General features: G+C 36.4%; 1 protein-coding gene across 1 annotated transcript in view; it reads left to right on the top strand.

The window, feature by feature from the left end:
- SHANK2 (SH3 and multiple ankyrin repeat domains 2) overlaps positions 1 to 22,548 on the top strand; it is a 333,770-nt gene that overhangs the window by 205,292 nt on the left and 105,930 nt on the right. Inside the window, exons 17-18 of the mRNA XM_031553489.1 lie at positions 991 to 1,088; positions 2,625 to 2,749. Of these exons, the coding sequence (XP_031409349.1) occupies positions 991 to 1,088; positions 2,625 to 2,749 (223 nt within the window). The remainder of the gene's footprint in view (positions 1 to 990; positions 1,089 to 2,624; positions 2,750 to 22,548) is intronic.

Here is a 22,548-nt window from a genome sequence, read left to right as displayed (position 1 = left end):
TACCTTGAGCTTATTTTTCGTAGTCAAATGTTTAAAAACAGTAAACAGTTTAAAGCTTTTACAGATTGTTCTCTGTATATGAGATCTCATTTTAATGTGGATTTATGCATTTTCTTTCTCCTCTGTCTACTTTTTTCTTATCCAATGACAGAAAGATTCCTAAGGCTACTTTCTCTTTAAGGGCATGCTGCTTACATAAATAGACCTTTAAACCATCGTCTTGTTTTATAATATTAATTGTTGATCAGGAGACAGGAATTATTCCTTAGAAACGTGTTTTCCTGATTGTGCATGCCTTGTTACTATTTCAATTATGCAGATTCTTGATGCTGTGGAAATTTGTGCTTGATGACGCCAAGGCAGCTGCACGTTGTTAGCATTGTAGGCTGTCAGATGATCATGTGGGATTCTTGCAGCATGCAACATTCAATAGGATTGAAAAAGGGCTTTTGATGCAAGGCATAGCTTTCAGAATATATTTGTGCCTTTTAGTTAGCTAATATAAAATCATAATATTTTATCTTTAAATTTAAAATGCTGCCTCATTTTTCTTCTGGTTGGTTTCATTTTGGCTTCACTAGAAGATGCATCTGGTACATCCACGATTGAGGAGTTTATTAATGATACTGTCGTTCAGTTCACTTACTTTTTTTCCTTTTAGAGTCCTAGCTAGCCCACAGATTACATGATCACATGCTCATTCAGTCATTCATATAGAACACAAACCACCATGCATGTTTTCTTCTTTCTTTTTCCTCTCTGCCTTTTTTCTTCTCTTTAAGTTGCATTGTCATGTTCTCTTTTATCATCAGGCTTAGTCTTTGTCTTCCCTCCGCTGCTATTTGTATATATTTTCCCATGCTTGGTTACTGCAATATTATTTGATTAACGGGCTGTGATGATGATGAACCTGCACACTGGAGGAGCAGCTACTACAGTGGTGATGAAGGGATGTAATAATGGTCGCTATCCTCGGAATTCTCTCTACAGTGACTGCATTATAGAAGAAAAGGCAGTGGTCCTGCAGAAAAAAGACAATGAAGGATTTGGATTTGTGCTCAGAGGGGCGAAAAGGTATGTGCTTCTGTGTGTGTGTGTGCGTGTGTGTGTGTGTGCGTGTGTGTGTGTGTGTGTGATGTGCACTGGCATGAAGAAATTTATACATCTCTGAATATAAGCAGGAATTATTCTTGGTGCACTTGGTTGCTAGACAACAGGATTCTCTGCATGCTGTACTACTCAGACAGATTTTAGTGCTTTCTGTCTGAAGCAGTTTGCATTTTTACATAGGAGAAGCACTGTATAGTCGTTTTGTGGGGAGAAAGTTTTGTCTGTATTTTTACTGTGATGGTATATGTAATATTTTGTCATTTATCTGTTTTGTTATGCAGTTTACCTAAGGGAAACCTGCTTTCCTTATAAAACCTGCTTCTTTATTTCAATTACAGTCTGTTTAAATAGGTCTGTGAATAGAAATAGACAAGAGAGTGATGTTTTGTTTAAAATAGGTGTGGATCTTCTGCAAGGTGACATTGGTGCAGTTTTAGTATGAAAATATGATCTTTTTTTATATCTTCAGAAGCTGCACGTATGTTGCATGGCCTGTATATTAAACTGCATGCTACTTTTCTCTAGACTAAAATCTAAAATAATGGCATTCTCAAGAGTTAAAAAAAGCATTCTATTTAATGCTTTCCTTCTTAACTTTCAGTCCAGTTTGTTCCTTTTGTATTTTAAAAAATATATATGATGGTATGTCCCATCTCTTGCTCCCCCCCATTTTTCCATGGGTTCTCCCTTGCCTTGCTTGAGCATGAAAAATATTCCTTATCTTCATTCCTGGGACATCATTTTTGCTCCCCCTCTTCCTGCACCTTCAAACCAGCAACACCATAGATTTTCAGTGCTGTAAATGCTTTTCTAATTAAATAAATATTTTTGTAGCTCTACTAAGAAAGCCAGTTGTGCTACCTTTTAGTTAACCCATTGCCACGAGTTGACTGCATCAAACAGAGGTTACTCCCACTGTGCAAGCCCAACTATTTTCCCCTAATTTTCTCTGTAACAGTGAGGGCGCTTCAGGTGAAAGACCCAAGGACTTTTCTGCTGGTCTGTGTACGTGACAGAGAGAGGAAAGGCTGGTTCAAGGGCTGATGTTCCCCCTTTCCATAAGGAGTGCTTTCTTCTGTTATACACGTACATATACATGTACATATCCCTGCTTAGGCTGGCCAAATGCTCTCTTCTGTCTAGTACATAATTCCTTTGTAACTGGGTGTTTCCAGAGTTAGAAGCATTTTGCCAGGCATACAAAAGGTTTACATGAAGTCATACCAAATATCCTGGAATACTCAGAATCCAGCTATTGCCCTGTACAGCTTGATTTAGCCTGTGTCAGTAAAGAAGCATGTATTTTTCTCTCTGAATTGAAGACCTGTGGATTGCTATTGCAGAGATTGCACTCTGTTCCCAGCATTTTGATATTCTTTGAGGCCAAGTCCCTTACTTTTAGCACTCATCATTTTTTAACCATAAATTTGAGTGACCAGTAATAGGCCGTTAGTTAAGTGGTATTTGCAAGCATTTCCTAACTTTCTTTTTTAATGTGGTATTTATTTCTAAAGCTGACACACCAATTGAAGAATTCACCCCAACTCCAGCCTTTCCTGCTTTACAGTACTTGGAATCTGTGGATGAAGGGGGAGTAGCATGGCAAGCTGGCCTGAGAACCGGGGACTTTTTGATCGAGGTAGGAGATCCTGACATCTAATTATTAGTGCTCTGTTGGGAAAGAGCAGCTTTTCCTTTTATAGAATTTCCTTTGGAAATAGTGTATGATGCTTCTGAAATAGCAAGTTCCATGGAGTAACACCATTAACTATTTCACCCTATCTATTTTTAAAACTCATGCAGCATTTAGAAAAGCAGTTAAAAGAATAATATTCAGTTTACTTGGGAGGTTTCTGTTTGTTCTCTTTGTCATTTGAGAATACAGTGGCAGAGAAACATGAGGATTTTGATACTACTTTGCATTATTGAATTCAAATTCAATTCAGTTTCTATGTTTATTGCAAACTATCAATCATCATATCTAAATATTTTTACAGAGTCACCAAAATTAATGACTTTTTATGATACTATTTCTGCAATCAGAAATATTGGTTTTCTATTGGGAAACTGTGAAGATAAAACAAATGACTTTGGCTTGAAATTAGATATTTACAACTGTGTATTATAAATATAGTCATACGCACACACACAAAAGTGGATTGCAATATAAACTACTCTTTTAAGTGGCATATTTAAACAATGCTTTCATTCATACAGAAAATGTCTTGGTCTTTTCTATTTTGGAAGATTTTTGGTTGGGATTTTAGGTTTTGTTGCAGTAGTTGATTCTCCTTTCTAGTGTTATTGGACAGTTTGCAACAAGATCATGATTTGGGATTTTCTTCCTCTTTCCATACAACTCCTTCATAACCAACAAAGTGATGCTGTGTTCTTCGAAAATAGGCTTTTTAGGGTGGGTCACCAGAATCTCATTTGTAAGATCTGTTGTTTTATTTTTTTAGGGTTTTTTTTTTTTTTCCCTTTAGGAAAAAAAATGTCTGCTTTGTTAAATATTTACTGGTACTGTAGCATTTATTTCTGCAGAGCTGGCTTTTCTATTCAGAGGAGAATAGAATGTATAGCTTTCATTTGTTGCCTGCCTGAACTTCCATGGTGACTGAATTTAAATAGGTGTACTGCTTCATACTGTAACAATGAAAGAACAGGCTTTGCAGATTTTTAAATAGATGTGCATTTTGACCAGTGCCGTTTTTCTTACTGCTGTATAGATTTGTGTCTATAACAAACTGTTAGACAATACCTTACAAATTGTACTGATACATACTCTGAGCAAGAAGGCTTTCGAAACTGAGATTTTTTTACTATGGCTTTGAAAAAAAAAGAAAAGCTTTGGTTTTGATTTCTTGATAGGCTTTTAATCTGTAGGAAGTATGAATAGTCTGTACTGACTGACTTCACAGATAGATTTAATGGTGAATAACATGTAACTTAATGGAGAGGATTACTGTGCTTATGAATTTTTTTGAAAGATTAATGAGAGAATCGAAGAAATCTGGGATACCTAATTCTGCTCGAAGGTTTACCAATTTTGTTGCTAATGAGAGAACTAGAATTAATTGTCCAGACAATCTCCTACCTTTAGCTTGGTAGAACAGTTAAGCATGCACATGTCTTGCTGAATCAGGGCATTAATCCATACTTTGCAAAGGCCAGCATATTTGTAATTAATTTTGAAAAAAGCCATTGTTACACACAAATCAAATCAATTTCTGTGTAATTTATGTACGTCAGGTTATTCTGTCCTGTTTTACTATTAAGAGGATATGATGATCTTAAGAATTCAGAGAATTGTAGGTTTTGGAGACTTCTGTGTTGGAGAAACTGCAGGGTTGTTGGTTACTTCTTTGCACTGAACTGGTAAGATCTTAATATACTCCACCTTGCAGTGCATGGTTACCGTAACTGGTGGATTTAGTCTGTCTTGCTGCCGAATGATTTCTTCCATGACTCTAAAGTTTGTGCTAGTGTGTATAAGTGCCACCTCAACCATTTGTAAGTAACATAATGCATTTATCACAAATGTCACATGAATAATAAAGGAGTCAATGGGCAACTAGAATCCTAATTAGTCTCATTTATAACATTTGCGGTAAGCGACAAGCACTGGGAAAGTGTGAGTCCAGTTTGGCAGAGGGCAAAATGCAAGGAAGAGCAGATGTTTCACACTTGCTTAAGCAGGTTCAGTGACTTGGGGTCGTAGTGGTAAGAGGAGCCTTTTCTCTGACTCTGCTGAACGACAGTTTTGACAGGAAGATAGATCCCTTCTTTGGAAGCAGGAAAGATAGTGAGGGTAGGTGAATAGACGGCATCTTTCCTTCATGTTTAATTATGGTCTCTGGGACTTATAAGGGGGTAAAACAACCACAGCTGCTAAGCAAACTGAAGTAATTTGATGTAGAAGGTGATGCACGTTAAGCAGAACAGATAAAAGCTCTATGTAGAAAAGGAAGAAAAGATGTTATCTTGTTTCAGCAGGTATACAGAGCAGATATTATCTGAAAGGGGGCTGGCACACTTTCATCTGATGGAGTTTTTATCAAGTTTTGCGGTTTTTCTGAAACGCTACAAGATACTGGTTTCTCCAACCTGTACAATTAATTTTAATGTAAGACTTCAGAAGCTAATGTTTCAAACTCGCCTGTGGAGATACAGTATTTACTGATTCTTCACTGAAATTTTTGATGATGATATGGCTTTTTATTCTTCCTTCAAATCTGATCATATTTTTTGTGTTGTAATGTGTTTAGTGGCTTTTCTGGATAGAGTTCAAATAAAATGTATTGAAAAGTACATGACTACTTTCAGAGCTGAAACAGCTAGTGACAGCTTTCATTATATGCTTATTTTCATAAGTAACACACTGTTGACAATTCATGTGATTTTTCTTAGCTTTAGTAAACAAGAAATGGAGTATGACTATGACTTCAATTTTATTAAATGAGAGAGATGTTATGGTTTGCCTTAGTTGCCACTTTTTTGATATTTTAGTAGGTATTTTGTTGAATCTCAATATTTGCTCAATAAAAGAGAGAAAAACAAGTCACCATATCAGTGCAGGTGCTATGAAACCTGAAACATTGTGGAATCCATTAGAGGGATGTTTCAAAAACTTCAGCCATCATTAAGGTATACACTCATTATGAAGCCATTGGAAGTTGTAAATTCATCATTGTGACTGAATGCCTGTAGTATACATGCTCCAGTTTGTAAAGACTTCATCAGAAAATATCAAACTGAGCTATTTGGTTTTATTTAAATCTTTGCAAGAAGGAAAGGCATTAGCTCTGATTCTAAATCTCTCATTTATTAATAATATTTATGTGCCTAACTTTGGTTAACTTTATACACTGTAGAAGTCAAACTGATCATAGAGGAACCATTGAATACCATTCAAAAAGAGCTGTTTTACAACTTGACTCAAAGAATCCTGGGGTTTAGGGGCTCTGTTGTTTAGTTGATTTATTTAGTTTTTGGGTAGTTTTTTTTTCTTTTTTCTTTTTTTTAATATTTGCTTTGATGAAGTGTATAACTGTCTTTAAATAAAGAGATCCATTAATGTAGAAGTGGGCTTTTTGTGTGTGTCAGAATATTATTATTATTATCATATGGTATAGAAGATATGGACTATCTTATTAAATTAAAACTCAGTGGATTATTATGAACACGTGAAAAATCTTTTTTACTTTGGGAGTGACAGAGCATTGGAACAGGCAGCCTAGAGGGGTTGTGGAGTCTCCTTCTCTGGAGATATTCAAAACACACCCAGATACTTTCCTGTGCAGCCCACTCTTGGGAACCCGCTTTAGTAGGGATTTGGACTCCATGATCTCAAGAGCTTCTTTCCAACCTCTGTGATTAAAGTACTTGTTGTTGTATCTATGAATGTATAGCTGTTTTGCAGGTGTTGCATGATGTGATAGATGGGGATTTTTCATCTATCACAGTACATATTTCATATCAAACAACACTATAATACCAGTACTCAGTAATGAAAGTAATTCTGCATTCTTTGACTAGAATAATGCTTTTCTTCTCTGAATGAGGCATTGCATTGCATTTTTGTGCCATAAAATCACTTATTTTTTCAGGTAAATTGAAGTGTTACTATTATCAGAGTAGGATGGCTACTTATTTACATTCAAATGAAAATTTAAACTAGTAAAACCAACGTATTACATACTTATAAAAAGAAGGAAAGCAAAATCCAAGGTTTGATTTGAGAATCAAAACCAGAGGTGATACTAGAAGAAATCCCATCACCTTGCAGTACAGCTTAGTTGGCATACGTACTGAATCATGCCAAATGGTCTGGAGTATAACTACCTCTATCTTACTTAAAGGCTTATAGAATTCAGAAACGCAAACTTTTTTTTAAACAATATTAAGTGGAAAATAGACAAAATGTATCATTTACAGCACTATTTTATCACTTTGCAGACAAAGGTGTATGACTATGTAAGAAGTAGTGATAAAAATTCAAGAAGATATTTTGAATAACAGGAATACTTTCAGAACAAAAGCTAAAAACATATGCACATGAGTAACTTCAGGTTCATATTTACCAATAGCTCAGATATTTATTTTATTCCAGTAAATGCTTCACACAAATTTCAAAAATTATCTGAAAACTAAGTGTTTAACTGTGTTGTTGTAACTATAGCCATTATGGCAAGCATAGCAATGTTATGCCTTATATTAGCAAGGGTTTACAAAGCCTGTTACTGAGTTCCTTGAGCAGTCGAGAAATGTTTGCAACCCCAAGTAAGCTTCAGTAACTACCCCAAGTTTTCTTTCTTTTGTGAACCCCAGCTTCTATCACCAGATGTAAATATATAAATATTTTTTTGTGGAAGCTACATGGAGGCCATTTTTTTTCTCTCTCTGAAATAAACTGAGATTTTATTATTGTCTTCATAATAATATAGGTTATCACATTGCAGTTTTTTTGCAGTTGTTTTCTGAAAGTTTGTTCATATCCTCCCAGAAGTCTGAACACCAGCTTGATAAGAGCAGTTTAGTAACAACTTCCATAATTTTGTGTGTAAAAGGAGAAAAGAAGAAGACTCTTCCATTTTATTTTTTTTTGGTGGACCAAAGAGTAAAGTTCACCCTACGTTGCAGACTTGTTTTTTTTTTTTTTTACTGCCAACTTGGTTGTTCCTCCTGTGTATGCAGCAAGCCTCCTTTCTCACATGTTATGCAGGGCAATGGTAATACTTGTGATGGAGTTCCCTGAGCCCTTCTGTTCCTACACAAGATCATATTCAGGCTTATGTTTAACAGTACAAACAATGCTCTTGCAGATTTTTAAAGAGAGATTTACCAAAACTGTAACAGTACTGCAGTATTTTAGCATACACACAATATAGCGCACACACGTACATAATACATATAATGAATAGTTTGTATGTACGTACATACAAACAGGTTATTGAAGTGTAGCAGGGCTCTCCCTTACATGCAGCTCTGAGGTACAGCAGACCCTGCACATCTACAATGGGCACCATTTGAAAAAAAATCTGTATGTTTAATTGATACTCTGTTTCATTCAACCAACCATTCAAAGATAATTTCTGTTTAGTCATAATCCTCTTGGGGTCTTTTCTAAATGATGGCTACAAAACAGAAGTATTTTTCTTGAAATCTTAAAAAATCCTGGGCTTTTCTTAAAATGAAAGTTGTCAGAGTCCAAAGGAAACTTACTTTCTGTATGTTGATTTTGAAACTCTTACTGCTGAAGTTTAACTGTAGATGTACTAGAGACATTGGACAATGGGGTCTTGGAAGAACAGCAGCCTTGATGTTAGTGATTGAGAGTCCACTGTATCTGAGCAGACTCTGCCCAAGCAGATCAATTTTTCAGTTGATGGAAAATTATTTTGCTTTCTTTCCACTTAAACTCAGTGAGAGAGGGTTTGAGTTTGTATTGTTTTGTTTGTTTGCTCGCTTTTTTATTTTGTTGTTTTAATGGATAATAGCAGCTGAATGAAAGAATTGTACCTTCAAAGCGTTTTGGATTTGCACAAAAGCACAGTAGAAAAATGACAACTCTTTGGGATTTTTCTTTTTATCTTCTTAAATTCAGCCTCTAACCTGCAGGAAATGATGGTATTCCAAATGTGCTCAGTGTGATAATAAAAAAGATGAACCAATCTTGTTTTATTCTAAAAATACATTAATAAAACTGTTAGCTTTGTTGGCATAGATGGAAAGGGGCAGACAAAAAAGAATTTGGTTCTTATAAGAGCTCAGTTATTCATGCCTAAGCAAATAATGCTTTAAAATAAGACTGAAAAGCAGAAAGAAAAAAAAATCATTTTGTTGTTGTCAGACATACAAAACCAGACTGCAATAAAAATTCAGAAGTGTTTTTCTTTAGCCTTGATTTTACACGAAGTAGGTATTGTGCTTGTAATCCCAAGGTGCAAGATAAAATGGTATCTGGTTTACAAAAAATCTAACAAGTACTTATTTGATACTGAAAACTGAATCAGCAGTAGCTCTGTGTCCATCCAGTTCTTTGTGATGAGTCTTACGGCATTTTAATCTAGACTACACTGTTTTCAAGAGAAGTTTGCTAGCATTAACATTCTGAGAGATTCATTCAAAGCTCATGGGACATAGGTGGAATATGGAACTATCCACAGGGAGCTTTTTGACTTCTAGTGATTGTGATAACCACCATTTCCCTCACTTCCTACTAAAAGATCCTCTAAAAATAGCAAATTTGTTTAAACATAAACTGCTTATAAACATCCAGTTCCTGACCACCTAGAAGTGACTCCATAAATATAAATGCAGTTTTTAAGGTATAGTTAAGAAATTTCCAGAAGACATTATATTAAAATTAATTCCTCTGAAGCCTGTTGGCTTTTTTTAGTCTTTGATACTATGGAAACCTGGTTGCTGGAATGGAGCTATAAGAAAAACAGTACTTGTGCCTGATATTTTAGGGGAGAAAATACAGTTTCTTCTCACTGGAGGAAGTTTCTACAAATCTGCTTCGTACAGGTGAAGGGAAATATATAGGTTGCTTCGAATGGTGGAGTATTGATTGATAAACTCCTACTGTTGAGTGGTGCAGCAGAACTATTCTAATACATGATTTTTTTTTTTTCTTTTTCTTGCTTTCAGGAAGCTTTTCAGTGTTTCAGTTTCTTTTTCTTGCTTTTCAATATTTCAGTTTAAATCTCTCCTATGTATCAAGCAAGAGAAATACTATTATATGGTGTTGCGTGTGAGGATGTATGTTTTTGTGGTTGCTATGATTGTCTTATTTACTATTTAGTTTTTGTTAATCTGAGACTGGCAATCAGCTATGTGAGACTGACTGCACCGAGTAGTTGTGTTTCACAAAACAGAAGTCTGTCCAGACATTAAAAAGAGGTTGCTTGACACCTGATTTCACATACTTTACAAGCAGTAATCCTAACCCTCTCTCCCTACCAAACTCCCTAACCAAACTTTCTATTTTTTTTTAGAAATAGCTTAATTTTCCAATATTTGCAGTCTCAAAGGTGATGAATGACCATCCCTGGAGGTGTTCAAGGAATGTTTAGATGTCGTACTAAGGGGCATGGTTTAGTGGGGAAATGTTGCTGGTAGGTGGATGGTTGGACCAGTTGATCTTGGAGGTCTTTTCCAATGTTGGTGATTCTATGATTTACTGTCACCTCTGCATCTGAAAAAAGCAAACAAAAACTTGAGAATTAACGAGTATTCATTTGATTTTCTATTTTTTCAAAACCATAGCCTTTTAACTTAGACTGTGGCACGAGGTTCCTAAGCTGTTTGAGATGTTTCAGAGGGTCCAGGTAAAGCACTTCATGCTGGTACACAGAGCAGACTCCCCAGTGCATTTTTAGGTGTACTAGTAACTCCAGAAACACTTGTAATTTGGGGAAATTCAGAATTTTTGAATCCAAACTTCTAGTAGAAGCTCTGTGTTCCTTTTGTTACTATTTGTTTTACATTCGAAATCTGTCATATTTCCTCTGTAGGAGAATGAACCATGGGTTCCAGTCTAATCAACAAATTACTGAAAAAAGCAGAAGGCTTTAATCCCTGCTTCTTTTCTCATCTGTGTGTGGTGGTAAATGTAAGAAAAATCACTAACCTCCCATTCTAATTCAGTTCCTTACATATTATTAGGGTATGTATTAAGAGACTAAGGATCTCTCACTCTACAGATTGTGATAAACACGAGGCGAAGAGGGCAGAAGTGTTGAGAAACAACCCAGAGATGAACTTCTTGCTGATTTTAATAGCTAAAAAAGAATTAAATTGTGGAGGTATGCTAAGCCGGATATGAGTTAACTGGTGGCCATATCTCTGAGCTGCTGTGTTCCTCTGTGGTTAGTTTCAAGTTATGAAGGAAAGCAGTAAGTGGGAATTTAATAAAGAAGATGGCTTCCAAAGACTCAAAGCCTTGTTGTATTCTGTTGCATTCAAAGTATTTCCTGCAGCTTGTAACTGTGGGACTCAGTATATTTATCTTGTAAGGAAATTGAAAAATACTTTAAATCCATCTGTAGCGGAGATGCTAAGTCATAGCCTGAAGCAGTGATTAGCAACTGGTGGGAAGGTAGGACCAACCCAGGGGAGCTCAGGTGCATGCAATATACCTGAGTGACCAGAAGCAGTGATGCCAGGATCCACTCCTTTCCTGAACTCATTTAAGGGTCCGTGGTGGAGGTGAGGATATCTTGCTGGAGATCCTGGCCTACTTGAGGCTTTCCAAAGGTTAGCAGATTTTCTTCTTTTGTTTCTGCATTCATGGCTGCTGTAGTGGGTTAGTGGGTCTTATTCGTGTTTGCTGTGGCCTAGGATTGTTCCACCCTGCTATTATTGCTGTACTTTCCATCATGTTATAGCATTGCACCATCAGATTAGAAATAACATTTTATATTCTACTGTAGCGCTGATATGAATCTTTTCAGAGACTTGAATATAACAATAGAAAATTATAATCCTTTCTTTCTTCTGTTACTTCATTTTTGTTCTATGTGTTCTGGTAGCAATTTAGGGAGCAAGATTTCTAGTTCCCCTCACCTGGTGGTACAAAATTTTCACTAATTACAAGGACTTTATTTCTCTGCGGTGGTAGTTTTACCTTCTGTTTTCAAAATAAGAAGATGTGAGAGTCTCCTCCTCCTTCTCCTCTCTGAAGGCTTTGCTGATCAGATCATTTAAAATACTCCTAGCAAAGAGATCAAAGTTTTAATGCAGTTTTTCAGTAATTAACTTCAAATAGGGTAGAATTGGGTAGCTAAATATTCGGTGATAAATAAAAAATTTAAAAGCATAAAGATGAAATCATGGAAGAGTTTTTATAACCTCGAGCAAAAGGTGTTCATTCTAGTCAACACTTGTCATTGTACAGGGTAAAAAAGAAAGTTAAGATGGAAACGTGAAAATCCTGGGCAGAATAGGTTGCTGCAGAGAGAAATTTCACTGTGAAATGTCATTTCCTAATTTAATGGTTGCTAAAAAACTGGCATTAAAGATGGCAGAGAAGTCTTTGCATAAGGACTCAGCTTGGACTTGCCCTCACATGATGTGACAAAATGTTTTTGCTACCAACCCACATGCTAAATAGAGGTTAGGATATATGTGAAATTCGTGCTTTGGGATCTCAGAAGCATATATGTGTGGCAGGTAGCAAAGCCATGCGTTAATTATGTTGTATTTTCTTTTAAAGAGAGAGAATCTCTGCAGAATCAAAGAATCCTGTTTTTTAAGTCATGAAATGCTTTCATTGCAATTCTTCCTAACGCTGGATAGATTTGTGTGAGGCAGTTGTTGACAGATGTGTGTTCTAAACAGTACATTTGGTGCATTAATTTAGGCTGAGACCTATTATGATTCAATTTAACTGATACATTAAAGAGGTAACTGTTTTTGAATGATCAGCAAAATGCTTATTTTTTTTTAAATTTTAAAATTTTTTTGTTAGTGTTTTTAATATCTTTGTTTGCTTTACTGGCTATGCCAATTATGGAGCTGTTTTTTGCAAATTAGACGTAGTTTGGGGGTTATATTTAAGATGTTTCTTTTGTATTTGGTTCCCATAATTCCCTGTGCATTTTATAAAATTCACTTGAGATATTTTAATAGAAATCAAATGTGAAGAACAACGTATTTGCTAGGTGCAGAGCTGGAAATGATGTAGGAACCTATTGCTCAAAAATCAACAAATGGAGCTACTCATCCAAAAATCTCATTTTCTGTTTCTTCCATTTTTGTCTCCTTATCCTATGCAAACCTCTCTAGAGGTACTTTTCAGTTCTTCCTTCCTTCTGCTTTTTTCTTATGATGTGCTGCAGTGTTCTGTTGGTTTTACACAACGTATCAATCCAGGTAACTTTTTCTAGAAAACCCATAAACTGCATCAGTTTTGTTCCATGAAGCTCAGGAAACTGCTCTTGTCCTGCCAGTAGTACAGGAAGGTCCTGTACTAAGAGACAACAGAGGTTGTCTCTTAAAAAAACTTTGTTTTGCAACTTATTGCACAAATAGATGTCACTAATTCATTTAAAATTACTTATATATTTTTCTAAGATTTTTTTTTTTAGATAGTTTTTTGTTGTTGTTGGTTTTAGGCTGCTAGTACTTATTGGCCCAGGGACCTTTCAACATAATTACTCAATCACCAGATCAGCGACATGATGGCTGTCTTTGATAGATGAATGAACCCTTTTTAAATAACAACTTTCAAATAACTTCCAGGTACCCATTCTAGAAAGCTGCATATTCACAGAAAAAAATGTATAAAACTAGATGAAGAAAGATACCAGAATTAAGGTGAACTCTCCGTTTGCCTGTCTCAGCAGAACAGAATCAGATGGAGATTTTTGTTCACTTCAGTGGCATGTTACATAGTTGAACTAAAACTGCTGTAGCAGTCCGCCTGAGTTTAAACAGCTGGTGTATAAGCAGATGAAGGGAATTAGTGCTATAATTCAATCAATATTAACCATATTCACACCTGACTCTGCTTTAGAGAACTGAGAATAGTGACCAGTAGTATAGTTTTATCTTAGCATTCACTTCATATGTTTCTATATAGGCTTAAAGCATCTGTACAACTACAACTGTACTTCTTAGGCTGAGATTTAGATTTAAACAGGTGCTAGTATGGGGTGTGTGTGCGTCTTTGTGCTGGGGAAGATGTTTTTTTCTTTGTAATTAGTTTTTCATGAAAACACAAAGTAGGTGTATGTTACGGTTTGCTCCATTGCCGACTAGCTGAGATTAGAGTTTAAGTACAGAGATTGTGCAGGAGAAGCAGATTAGTTTAAAATGTGTGGCCTATAGATTAATAGAGAAGAATGCAATCAAAATAATCTTTCCAAAATAGTGAATGTGGTTTGGGTATTTCATGCTTTTTGAATACTCTAGGTAGGTCTATCTTCCACACTTTCAGTAATTATTAGAACTTTAAACAGGCATGTTCAATTTCCCTGAATCATTTGCCAGTCACTTTCAGAGATTTTGAATCCATTATACTTAAAAAAAAAAAAAAAAAAAAAAAAAAAAACTAATAGACAAATTTTAAAATGAAACTCCTGATTCTCATCTTCAATTATTGTTGTTATTAATCTGAAATGTCAGTAAAAAAAATGTGTTAAGTCTCTGGCCTTCATTTTTTTTCTTGAAATCTCATGATTGCCTTTTCTTGTTAAAAGCTGTATTTATTTGTTGGGCTCTGGCAATATATATAGTACTTGCAATGGTAGACTGTTTATGTTTTCTGTTGGCACAGAGAAATGCCTCAATAGCATGTTCTCTTTTTATCAGACACTTGTGTCTGTTAGTATTATTGGCTAATTTCTCATATTGGCTAGTTTGACAGTTGTCAGGCATTTTTGTCCTCACAAAATCTTTGTGGTTGGGATCTTTTGGGTGTTCTGGTGATTTTATTTTATTTTTTTTCTCTAATATTTAGAATTCATTATTTTCTGTAGGTCAGGAACACTTTTTTGTCCCCTTCTGAATTTGTTTTCCAGACCATAGAGTTCTGAACAGAGAAACACTGCCTTCAATAAAATATGCTGTGTTTGCACAGCAACTTATTCTCTTGCAGTGTAGTATTCTCTTTTGGATGAAGCATCTCTCTTGAATTATTATTTTTAATTAGTTTTGATTTGCTTTGGTTATTGTTCTCTCTTGCACGTACAACAAACTGTCTTGCAGCAAAGTTTACTCTGAAAACTGTCCCATTACATTTACAGACACTAAAAAAATTACAGATTAGGTCTTCCTGGTGTCATTTGCTGTTAATAGAGTAAGAGCTTTTTGAAGTTTATCTTGCCTAAAACAAGCTGTTACAAACTGGGTGGAGTACAAATATACATCTCAACTTATTTCAAGGAAAAAACACTGAAGAAAGACTGCTTGGGACTTTGCTTTAAGAAGCCTTCAGTAGGTGACAGTGTTAGAATCATCGTGTCTTGCCAAGAACTATCCAAGCCAAAATAAAAAATGTGATCTTTGCAAAAGATCTAAACAACAAAAGAACCCTGGCCTATGCTTTTGTAGAAATTTCTATCTGAAGGACTCCAAACGACATTTGTGCTTTAAGCAAAAGCCAGGTTTTTCACTGTATGTAAACTAGTTAGAAGCCAATGAAGTACCCACCTCATCTTCCTTTCTCTGCCAGGAGTGGTGGGAGCAGTCTGCTGCTGCAAAGGTGGAGCAGTGTACATCTGCTGCACAGAGGTAAGAGGGAGACACAGTCCAGGTCCCTTTTCTCACAGCACCGCTAATGCTGGTGGTTGCATTACCTGGATGTAGCTACTCTGCCTACCATATGTATCCATCTCTTCAGGTTGTTCATGTTATATGGCAGTTTTGGCAATCTGCCGAGATCTTTCTGAGTAATGCAAGTGATGGGGAATGATGATATTAACCCTTTTTATGTTAGCCAAACATTGGTCTTTTCTTATAAGTTAGAGAGAGCTTGGTAATTCCCCTGGCCCACCCTTTTTCCTCCCTCCTGCCCTTCAAAATGTCACAGAAGACTATCATGAAGTAGCCTAAACAGAGAGGTTCCTGCTGTTATCTCTGAAAACAGTACAAAATGACTGGGTATGTACTAAGATAGTTGTGTTTTTTTGGTTTTTTTTTGGTCTTATTAGAGTTCACAAACTGTGCTGTTATTTGGTTGTTTAAGGTGATAACTTCCAAATGGGTAGGAGTCAGTAAATCTTATATAGAAGTAGAATCATAATCTTCCTTGTTAAATAACAGGACTGGAAAAGGATAAACTTCCTAGGGAGATGGTAGCATTAAAAAAAGGAGGGTAATGTGATTCTCTATATTTTTTGCAGCAATTTGAAAAGATAATGTATAATTCTGTTTTCCCCTGCTCTACTGAGCTGTCAAGGGCAAATCTGAATGGCGTCCATAGTGCTTAGTGCTGACAAGCTTTCTCCATTTTTGTCTCTCTTACGGAAGTGAAAGATTTGCATTTGCACTGTAATACAGCACAGGAATGGTTTTCTAAGGTGAACCAAAAGATAACACTTCCTGATATCACTGTGGTATGTTTTCCAGATCATCAGGTGGCTCTATTATTATTGCAGAGAGCTGCTTACTAGAGATGGTCGTGTTATGCTTACTGTTATTAAAATATTGACAGCTTGTCTCTGCCTTAAGAATAAGACAACTGTATTTTGAAAAAGGATGGACAGAAAGTGTGAGTAAGCTACCTTTTTCAAATACAGGAAAATGACTGTGTTAAAAAAAGTGTATGTGCTTGAATTTCAAGGAAAAAACAGAAGTCCATAAACATGTTTATTTTATGAACACTACTGATATGCTAGTAAGTTCTGTTTCATTACGAAAGTCTTCATTAAAAAAAAAACAACAAAAAAAAACTGAGATCTGTACAGAGACTCAGACAACTTTGCCAGATATCCTTTCCTGCTTTCCTTTGCTTAGGTTAGTGTTCCTTTACTACAACCAACTGCTTTTTTTTTCTCCTTACGTTTTCCTTTCTCACCTTTTTTACTGGAAGATGTAAATTTTGTGCTTAACCACTGTGAGTTGTATTCCATGTGGGATAGCAAGGTACATATTGTTGACATACTGTGACCTCACATAGCATATTGTGTATCAGCCCAGCTGACCTACGCATCCTCAGGCTTGCTTGTGAGATTCCCTGGGCTTTCTGCCTAGGAGCAAACAATGCTTATTAACTCACTCTTGAGTTGCTAATAACTGAAGCAGCATAATTATAAAATACTTGGACTCATTCCACATCTGAAATAAAACAGCTGTGTTATAATGTTATGATCAAATTCTTTCACTGTTATATGACCTAATAAATTAGCGGTTGGGAATCATGCATTTGTGACTCACAATCTGCCACTAAAATACACTAATTTCATCAATGGTCTTTTGGGTAAATTTCTGTGAATGGGCACTGGTTTTAGCTTTTAGTAGTGCTTTGACTTCATCTGAAAGGAAGTGTGGCTGCTTCATGCTAACTGTTCTATGAAAGCTGAGTTAGTAGTCTCTGGTTTAAAAAACAGTAATGAAGAAACTAGAAAGAAATGAGATATTTCTGTAAAGGACTGGGTTTACGAGGGACCAAATGACTCATCAATTTAGTTAGGGACATACGCCAGCTACTAAGAGCACTCAAAATTTCCCTGGGTTGCTGCTCAAGGACTTGTCTGCATGCAATCTACTTTATGTAGATTGATTGCTCTGGAGAAAGAGTAGTACAGCAGATTGCAGACTAACTGTCGCTACAATGAGATTAAGGGTGAAAAATTAAACAATTTCATTCTTGCTAAGCAAAAGATTAATATCTTGTTTGCAAAATATAATCAGTTAAAACTACAAGCGATAAAACATCCTTCTGAATTCAACTAAACATGATTTCTCATCAGCTGCTCAAGTACCAACATTTGGGAACTGGAAATTTAGCAGGCTGATCTGCCCTAGATGCTTTTCAAAATAGATCTGCCTTGTTTTTATTCCTTTCTTTGTTGTTTTTGGTTGCTGTTTTAATCTTTATGTATACAGCCACCAAAAGGGCAGCATAATTAAATGCCATTTGATATTAAGAAGTCTTACTTCAAAACTGGATATGTGAAGACAGAAAAGAGAGAATTGAAATTCTGTGGAGTTAAAGCAGTGGTACATGTCACAGAAATAGATTCTGGAGAAGAACAAATTAAAATCATGAAATCTCATGATAGCAGAAGTAGGAAGATCTGTCAGAGGTCAGCAGACCTTAAAGATGATGGACCTGTAAAAAAGAAATAGATTGAATAGAAAGAGAATGCCTTTAAAATGTTACTGAAATCCTAGCTTTAGTGTTAACTATGATGAACTTCATATACGACTGTTTCCTCCTGACTCTGAAAATAAAGGCCAAAGGTGCAATCTCTCATTTTGCTTAGGTCAGTTGGAATCTGGGCTCTATGTCAGTCCTATGGTCTCCTTTATCATACTTATGTTCTGAGATGCGGGCTCCCACCTTTCCCCTTGTGTTAGTGCTGGCATCAACATGTGGTAGTTTGTGGATCGAGATGAAACGTGAAAGAAGTAAAAACTATAGGATCGGTGACCTGCTTAACCAAGAATCGAGAATCTCCTAGAAAAGCCTCATGACTGCAGGCATTACCACTGGAATAGCAGTTTACTGTTAGATCAATTTAAGCATAAGTCTACCCTGAGGAGCAATGTCTGGTTTCATAGACACCATAGGTTTCATAACTGACTGACAAAATGAAGAGTAACAAATCATCAAGGCAAGGTAATATTCCAAGGGTAGCTCAGATATGAAATTTCTGAACAGAAGTAGTTTCTTTTTCTTATTTGTTGGTCTGCCTTGGTAACAGAGGAATGGGAAGTAACTGCTTTGCTGGACTTAAAGTTGTAGAAATGACTGCGAGGACTGAACTAGGAAGCTTGTTTCAAGTACTGGAGAATTGGTACTAACATTGCAAAGATCAGAATTACTCGAAATGTCGTTTAAAAAAGACACCAAAACCTTGAAGAGTCAAAATAGGATATATATCAAGAAAAATCATATTTTGTGAAGGAGTCAGTGAGTATAGGGATAATTCCCTTGATTCTTTCATCTTCAGTTTGGATTTTGAGAAACAAAAGATGTGCTTAGATAATAGACACCTGCTTAATAAAAGGAAGTAACCTCTAACTGAAAGGATAAGAACTAAGAGGTAGAAATGATCCATTGGTTTTCAAAACAGCATTATTTCCATAGGGCTGATCTTTAACAGGATTGTTCATTTGCTTTCAGGAAGATAGGCTATTGTCTTTGTCACTAATGATACAGTTATCTAGATGCAGATGGAAAGCAGCTTTGCAGAAAATGACCTGAAAATCCTCATGGACACCAACCTGAATATAAGCCACCAATTTGCTCTTGGGGTAAAGAATGCTGAAGGTATCCCTGGATGCATTAGCAGTTCTGCTGCTAGTGGGTCAAGATAGAGCATCTTCCCACTCAGGAATGGTGAGGCCACACCTGGAATGCTGTGTTCAGTTGTGGGCTCTCTGGTAAAAGGTAGACGTGAACATAATGGAGGAAGTCCAGAAAAGGGCCACAAAGATGACTGAAAAAGTTGTGCCTCTCTCATGAGGAAAGGCTGAAAGACCTGATAGAAAAGAAGAAAAGATTCAGAAGGGATCTTATCGCTGTATAAAAATAATAAAGGAGAGGGTGCAAAGTGGATGAAAACAGTCTCTTTGCAGTAAGGCCTGATGCCAGGGCAAGAAACTGGGGAGAAAAACTGGTTGCTGTCTGGAAACTAGGAAACACATTTTTACCGTGAGGGTGACTGAGCACTGGCACAGGTTGCTCAGGAAGCTTATGGAGTCTCCTTGGAGGTATTCCAAAGCCATCTGGACATGGTCCTGGACTAGTGGATCTAGGTGAACCTGCTTGAGCAGGGGGTTGGACCTGGTAACTCCAGAGATCTCTGCCAACCTCAACCATTCTGTGATTCTGAGGCTACTGAAGTGCAAGCTGTGAGTAGTGAAATGTGAATGGACAGCCAACTCAGCTCCAGCTGTTTTCAAATTTTTCACACAAAAATGTGGACCAGGCATTTTTTATTTCTATTTTATGTTCTTTAAATATGTTTGTGGCTGTATTTCATGGCTAGCTTAAAAGATTGTATGTACAGATACATGCAAACTGCAAAACCCAGCAAGTATTGGAGGACAGAGAGAGTGGTGATAAACTAAATTCTTCATATTTTACATCAGATAGCTCTAATGCGTTACAGCCATGAGAGGAGGGAAAATTGTATTGTAATATTAAGCAAAAACAAAATTCTGCTACTAACTTTTAAAATACAATTTTATTTATTGAGTAAGGGAATTTAAATATTTCTCTTGTTCAGTACGATGACAAAATCCACTATTCTTTTCTGTAACCCACTCTACTAGAAAAATGCTGTGGACAAAATTCAACACTGAATAAAACAAACACACACAAATAATGAGTGAAGTTTCAAAAGATGCGTGAAGGTATTTTGGTTTCATATTAAGTAAGGATCAAAAAATCTATTTATCCATAAGTATGAAAACTTTTCTATGTCACTTCCTCCTAAATACCTATATCGCTTTGTCTGCACAAATGAGGAAATAAAGCCCCAAATGGTCAATAAGTGAAAGATTTCATCTCCTTAATGTGTCACAAATTTTCAGCACTATTTTGCAGTGCTGGCTGGTTGTAACGCAGCAACTGTTTCCTGGCAACTGTGCAGCCCGCCAGGAGGCCCAGGCAGGCTCCAGTATCCTGGGCTGCAAGCGGCCTTTGGGGTCCCTGCTTGCCTTGCTGAAGGCAGCAGACCCTGAGGAGTTCAGTGCCTCTTTGGTGGGCACAGGTGTAGCCATTCCCGCAGGCATAAGCATGAGTTTGGTCATCAGTTGCCTATGTCAGATGTTTTTTGCTGAGATATCTCTAATTATTTATTGGTTCTCTCTCGGCTGTACCGGCAGCTGTTGTCAAAACCTTGTTTTTGTGGTGAAATGAATCTAAACAAGCTCTCAAAGCAAAAGTAGTATGTTTGCAGGCAGGCCCAACTCAAAATAACTATTTGGAGAGAGTTAATCTAAATAAGTAAATCATTGTGCATCATAGAAATTCTATGTTTAATTAAATTTCTCTCCATCTACTTTCTCACATTCTAAACTAGCGTTATATGTATGAAACTTTTAAAAAGCAAAATATATTAAATATATAATACATTTTCTGTCCTGAAAAAACTCATCATTTTGTCATTTGTTGTATTATGTATTGTTTAGAACCCACTGCATAAACTGCAGGCATTCAGTAGTCCACTTCATCCAGAGGTAGCTTCCAGCGTTACAATTTGAATTCCCTGTAGCAGAGAATTTCAAGCTATGAAGTAATTTGCCACAAAAGCTAGCAATTAAAGATGATTATTTTTTTTTTTTTCATTTTTAAAGCATAATTTGTGCACTCATTCATGTGATAGTTGATTTGGGGGCTTATAATCTTCCAAAACACTGTTCTGAGACAAAACACTAGTGGTAATTCAGAAGATGAAAAGCTTTCTCCTTTGCCTAGGTGGATAAATAGAGAGAAAAAGGGAAGAGGAAATGGAAGAATGATTACCAGAATATGAATAAACACAAGATGTTATCAGTGCTGATGTTAAGAGCGTTACTGAGGTTCTCTGAGCAGTAGTACTTACAGTTCAGCTGTAACCAGTATGTTCCGTGCTAGTCCTGAACCACTGGAAGTGATCAGAAATCTGTCCACATTTGCTTACTACCAGTATATCTATTACTGAATCACAGGAAATAATGTTTCAGTTTCTTCTGAGCTTTTCTGCACAATTGGTTCACAAAATGTCAGACTAGACCCACTTTTTATTTATTACTCTACAGGCTGCTTCCTTTCCCCAAGCTTCAGTTGGCAGATTTGGGGGGTGATGCTGGCATAAATGCAGTTTGCTTTGCTTTTTTCAATTTATCCCTTTTCTTTCTCTTCTTTCTAAACTCTAAAATGTCTGTGGTGGATGAGTTCTGTTAATGGCCACACGTTAATAGCAGATAACTATATACTCATTTTACAGACAGCTTCTGTATTGCTTTGACATTCATTAATGCTATTCAATCCAGAGTTACTATTTAACTCATTCTAATAGCTCAATCCAGAAAGAACCTGCTGAAACATCTGTATTTCATAAATTAAATGCCTTCTCCATGTATAATGTTGAAAAGAAAGTAAAAGCTTCTAGGTGAGAGAACGTGGCGTGTATGCTGCGGAAGCACATCAATGTGCTGATGGTCCATCATGAGTAACTGACTCCTTTGATCAGTGTTTTTCATCCCATAATTACTATTATATTCAGTAAAATGCAAGCAGTGTTTGAATTTTCAGTTTGAATAATGGATTTACATCTCAAACAGGGATGGATTTAAGGGCTTTGGCCAGACACTGCAGAACTCAGCAGCCTGGGGAGCATGGGATAAAGTGTGAGTTCTGCAGGACAGGTTGACTGGCAAAGAACAGAACTGTGAGGCTGCATTTTATGTTCACACTGTTCTCCCTCAACTGGTGCAGGAGCCTCAATGCTGAGTTAAGAAATGACTGCAGGTAAGATTGGATGCTGTCAGGGTTATTTGAACTTGCTAGGGCTAGGCTTTTTCCCAAAGTCTTCTTGGTTTGTTATATCTATGAGTTCCATTGCTAAATGCTTTAACTTTTTTTTCTTAATATAGTTAACATAGTTCAGTCTTATTAGTAACAGAACTGAAGTGTACTCAGCATCTGGTGTATACTCAGTACTTCACAATTATCCATGCTCTTTAGGTGATACCAAATTTCTTTCTCCTCTTTATAAAAGGGAAAATATGAAGTAGCCACGAAATAGGAGACTAGAGCCAGTTACAAGTCAA

Source organism: Meleagris gallopavo, chromosome 5 (genome assembly GCF_000146605.3).
Source record: "Meleagris gallopavo isolate NT-WF06-2002-E0010 breed Aviagen turkey brand Nicholas breeding stock chromosome 5, Turkey_5.1, whole genome shotgun sequence".
Taxonomy (NCBI): Eukaryota; Metazoa; Chordata; class Aves; order Galliformes; family Phasianidae; genus Meleagris; species Meleagris gallopavo.
This window is presented reverse-complemented; position numbering and strand designations above follow the sequence as displayed.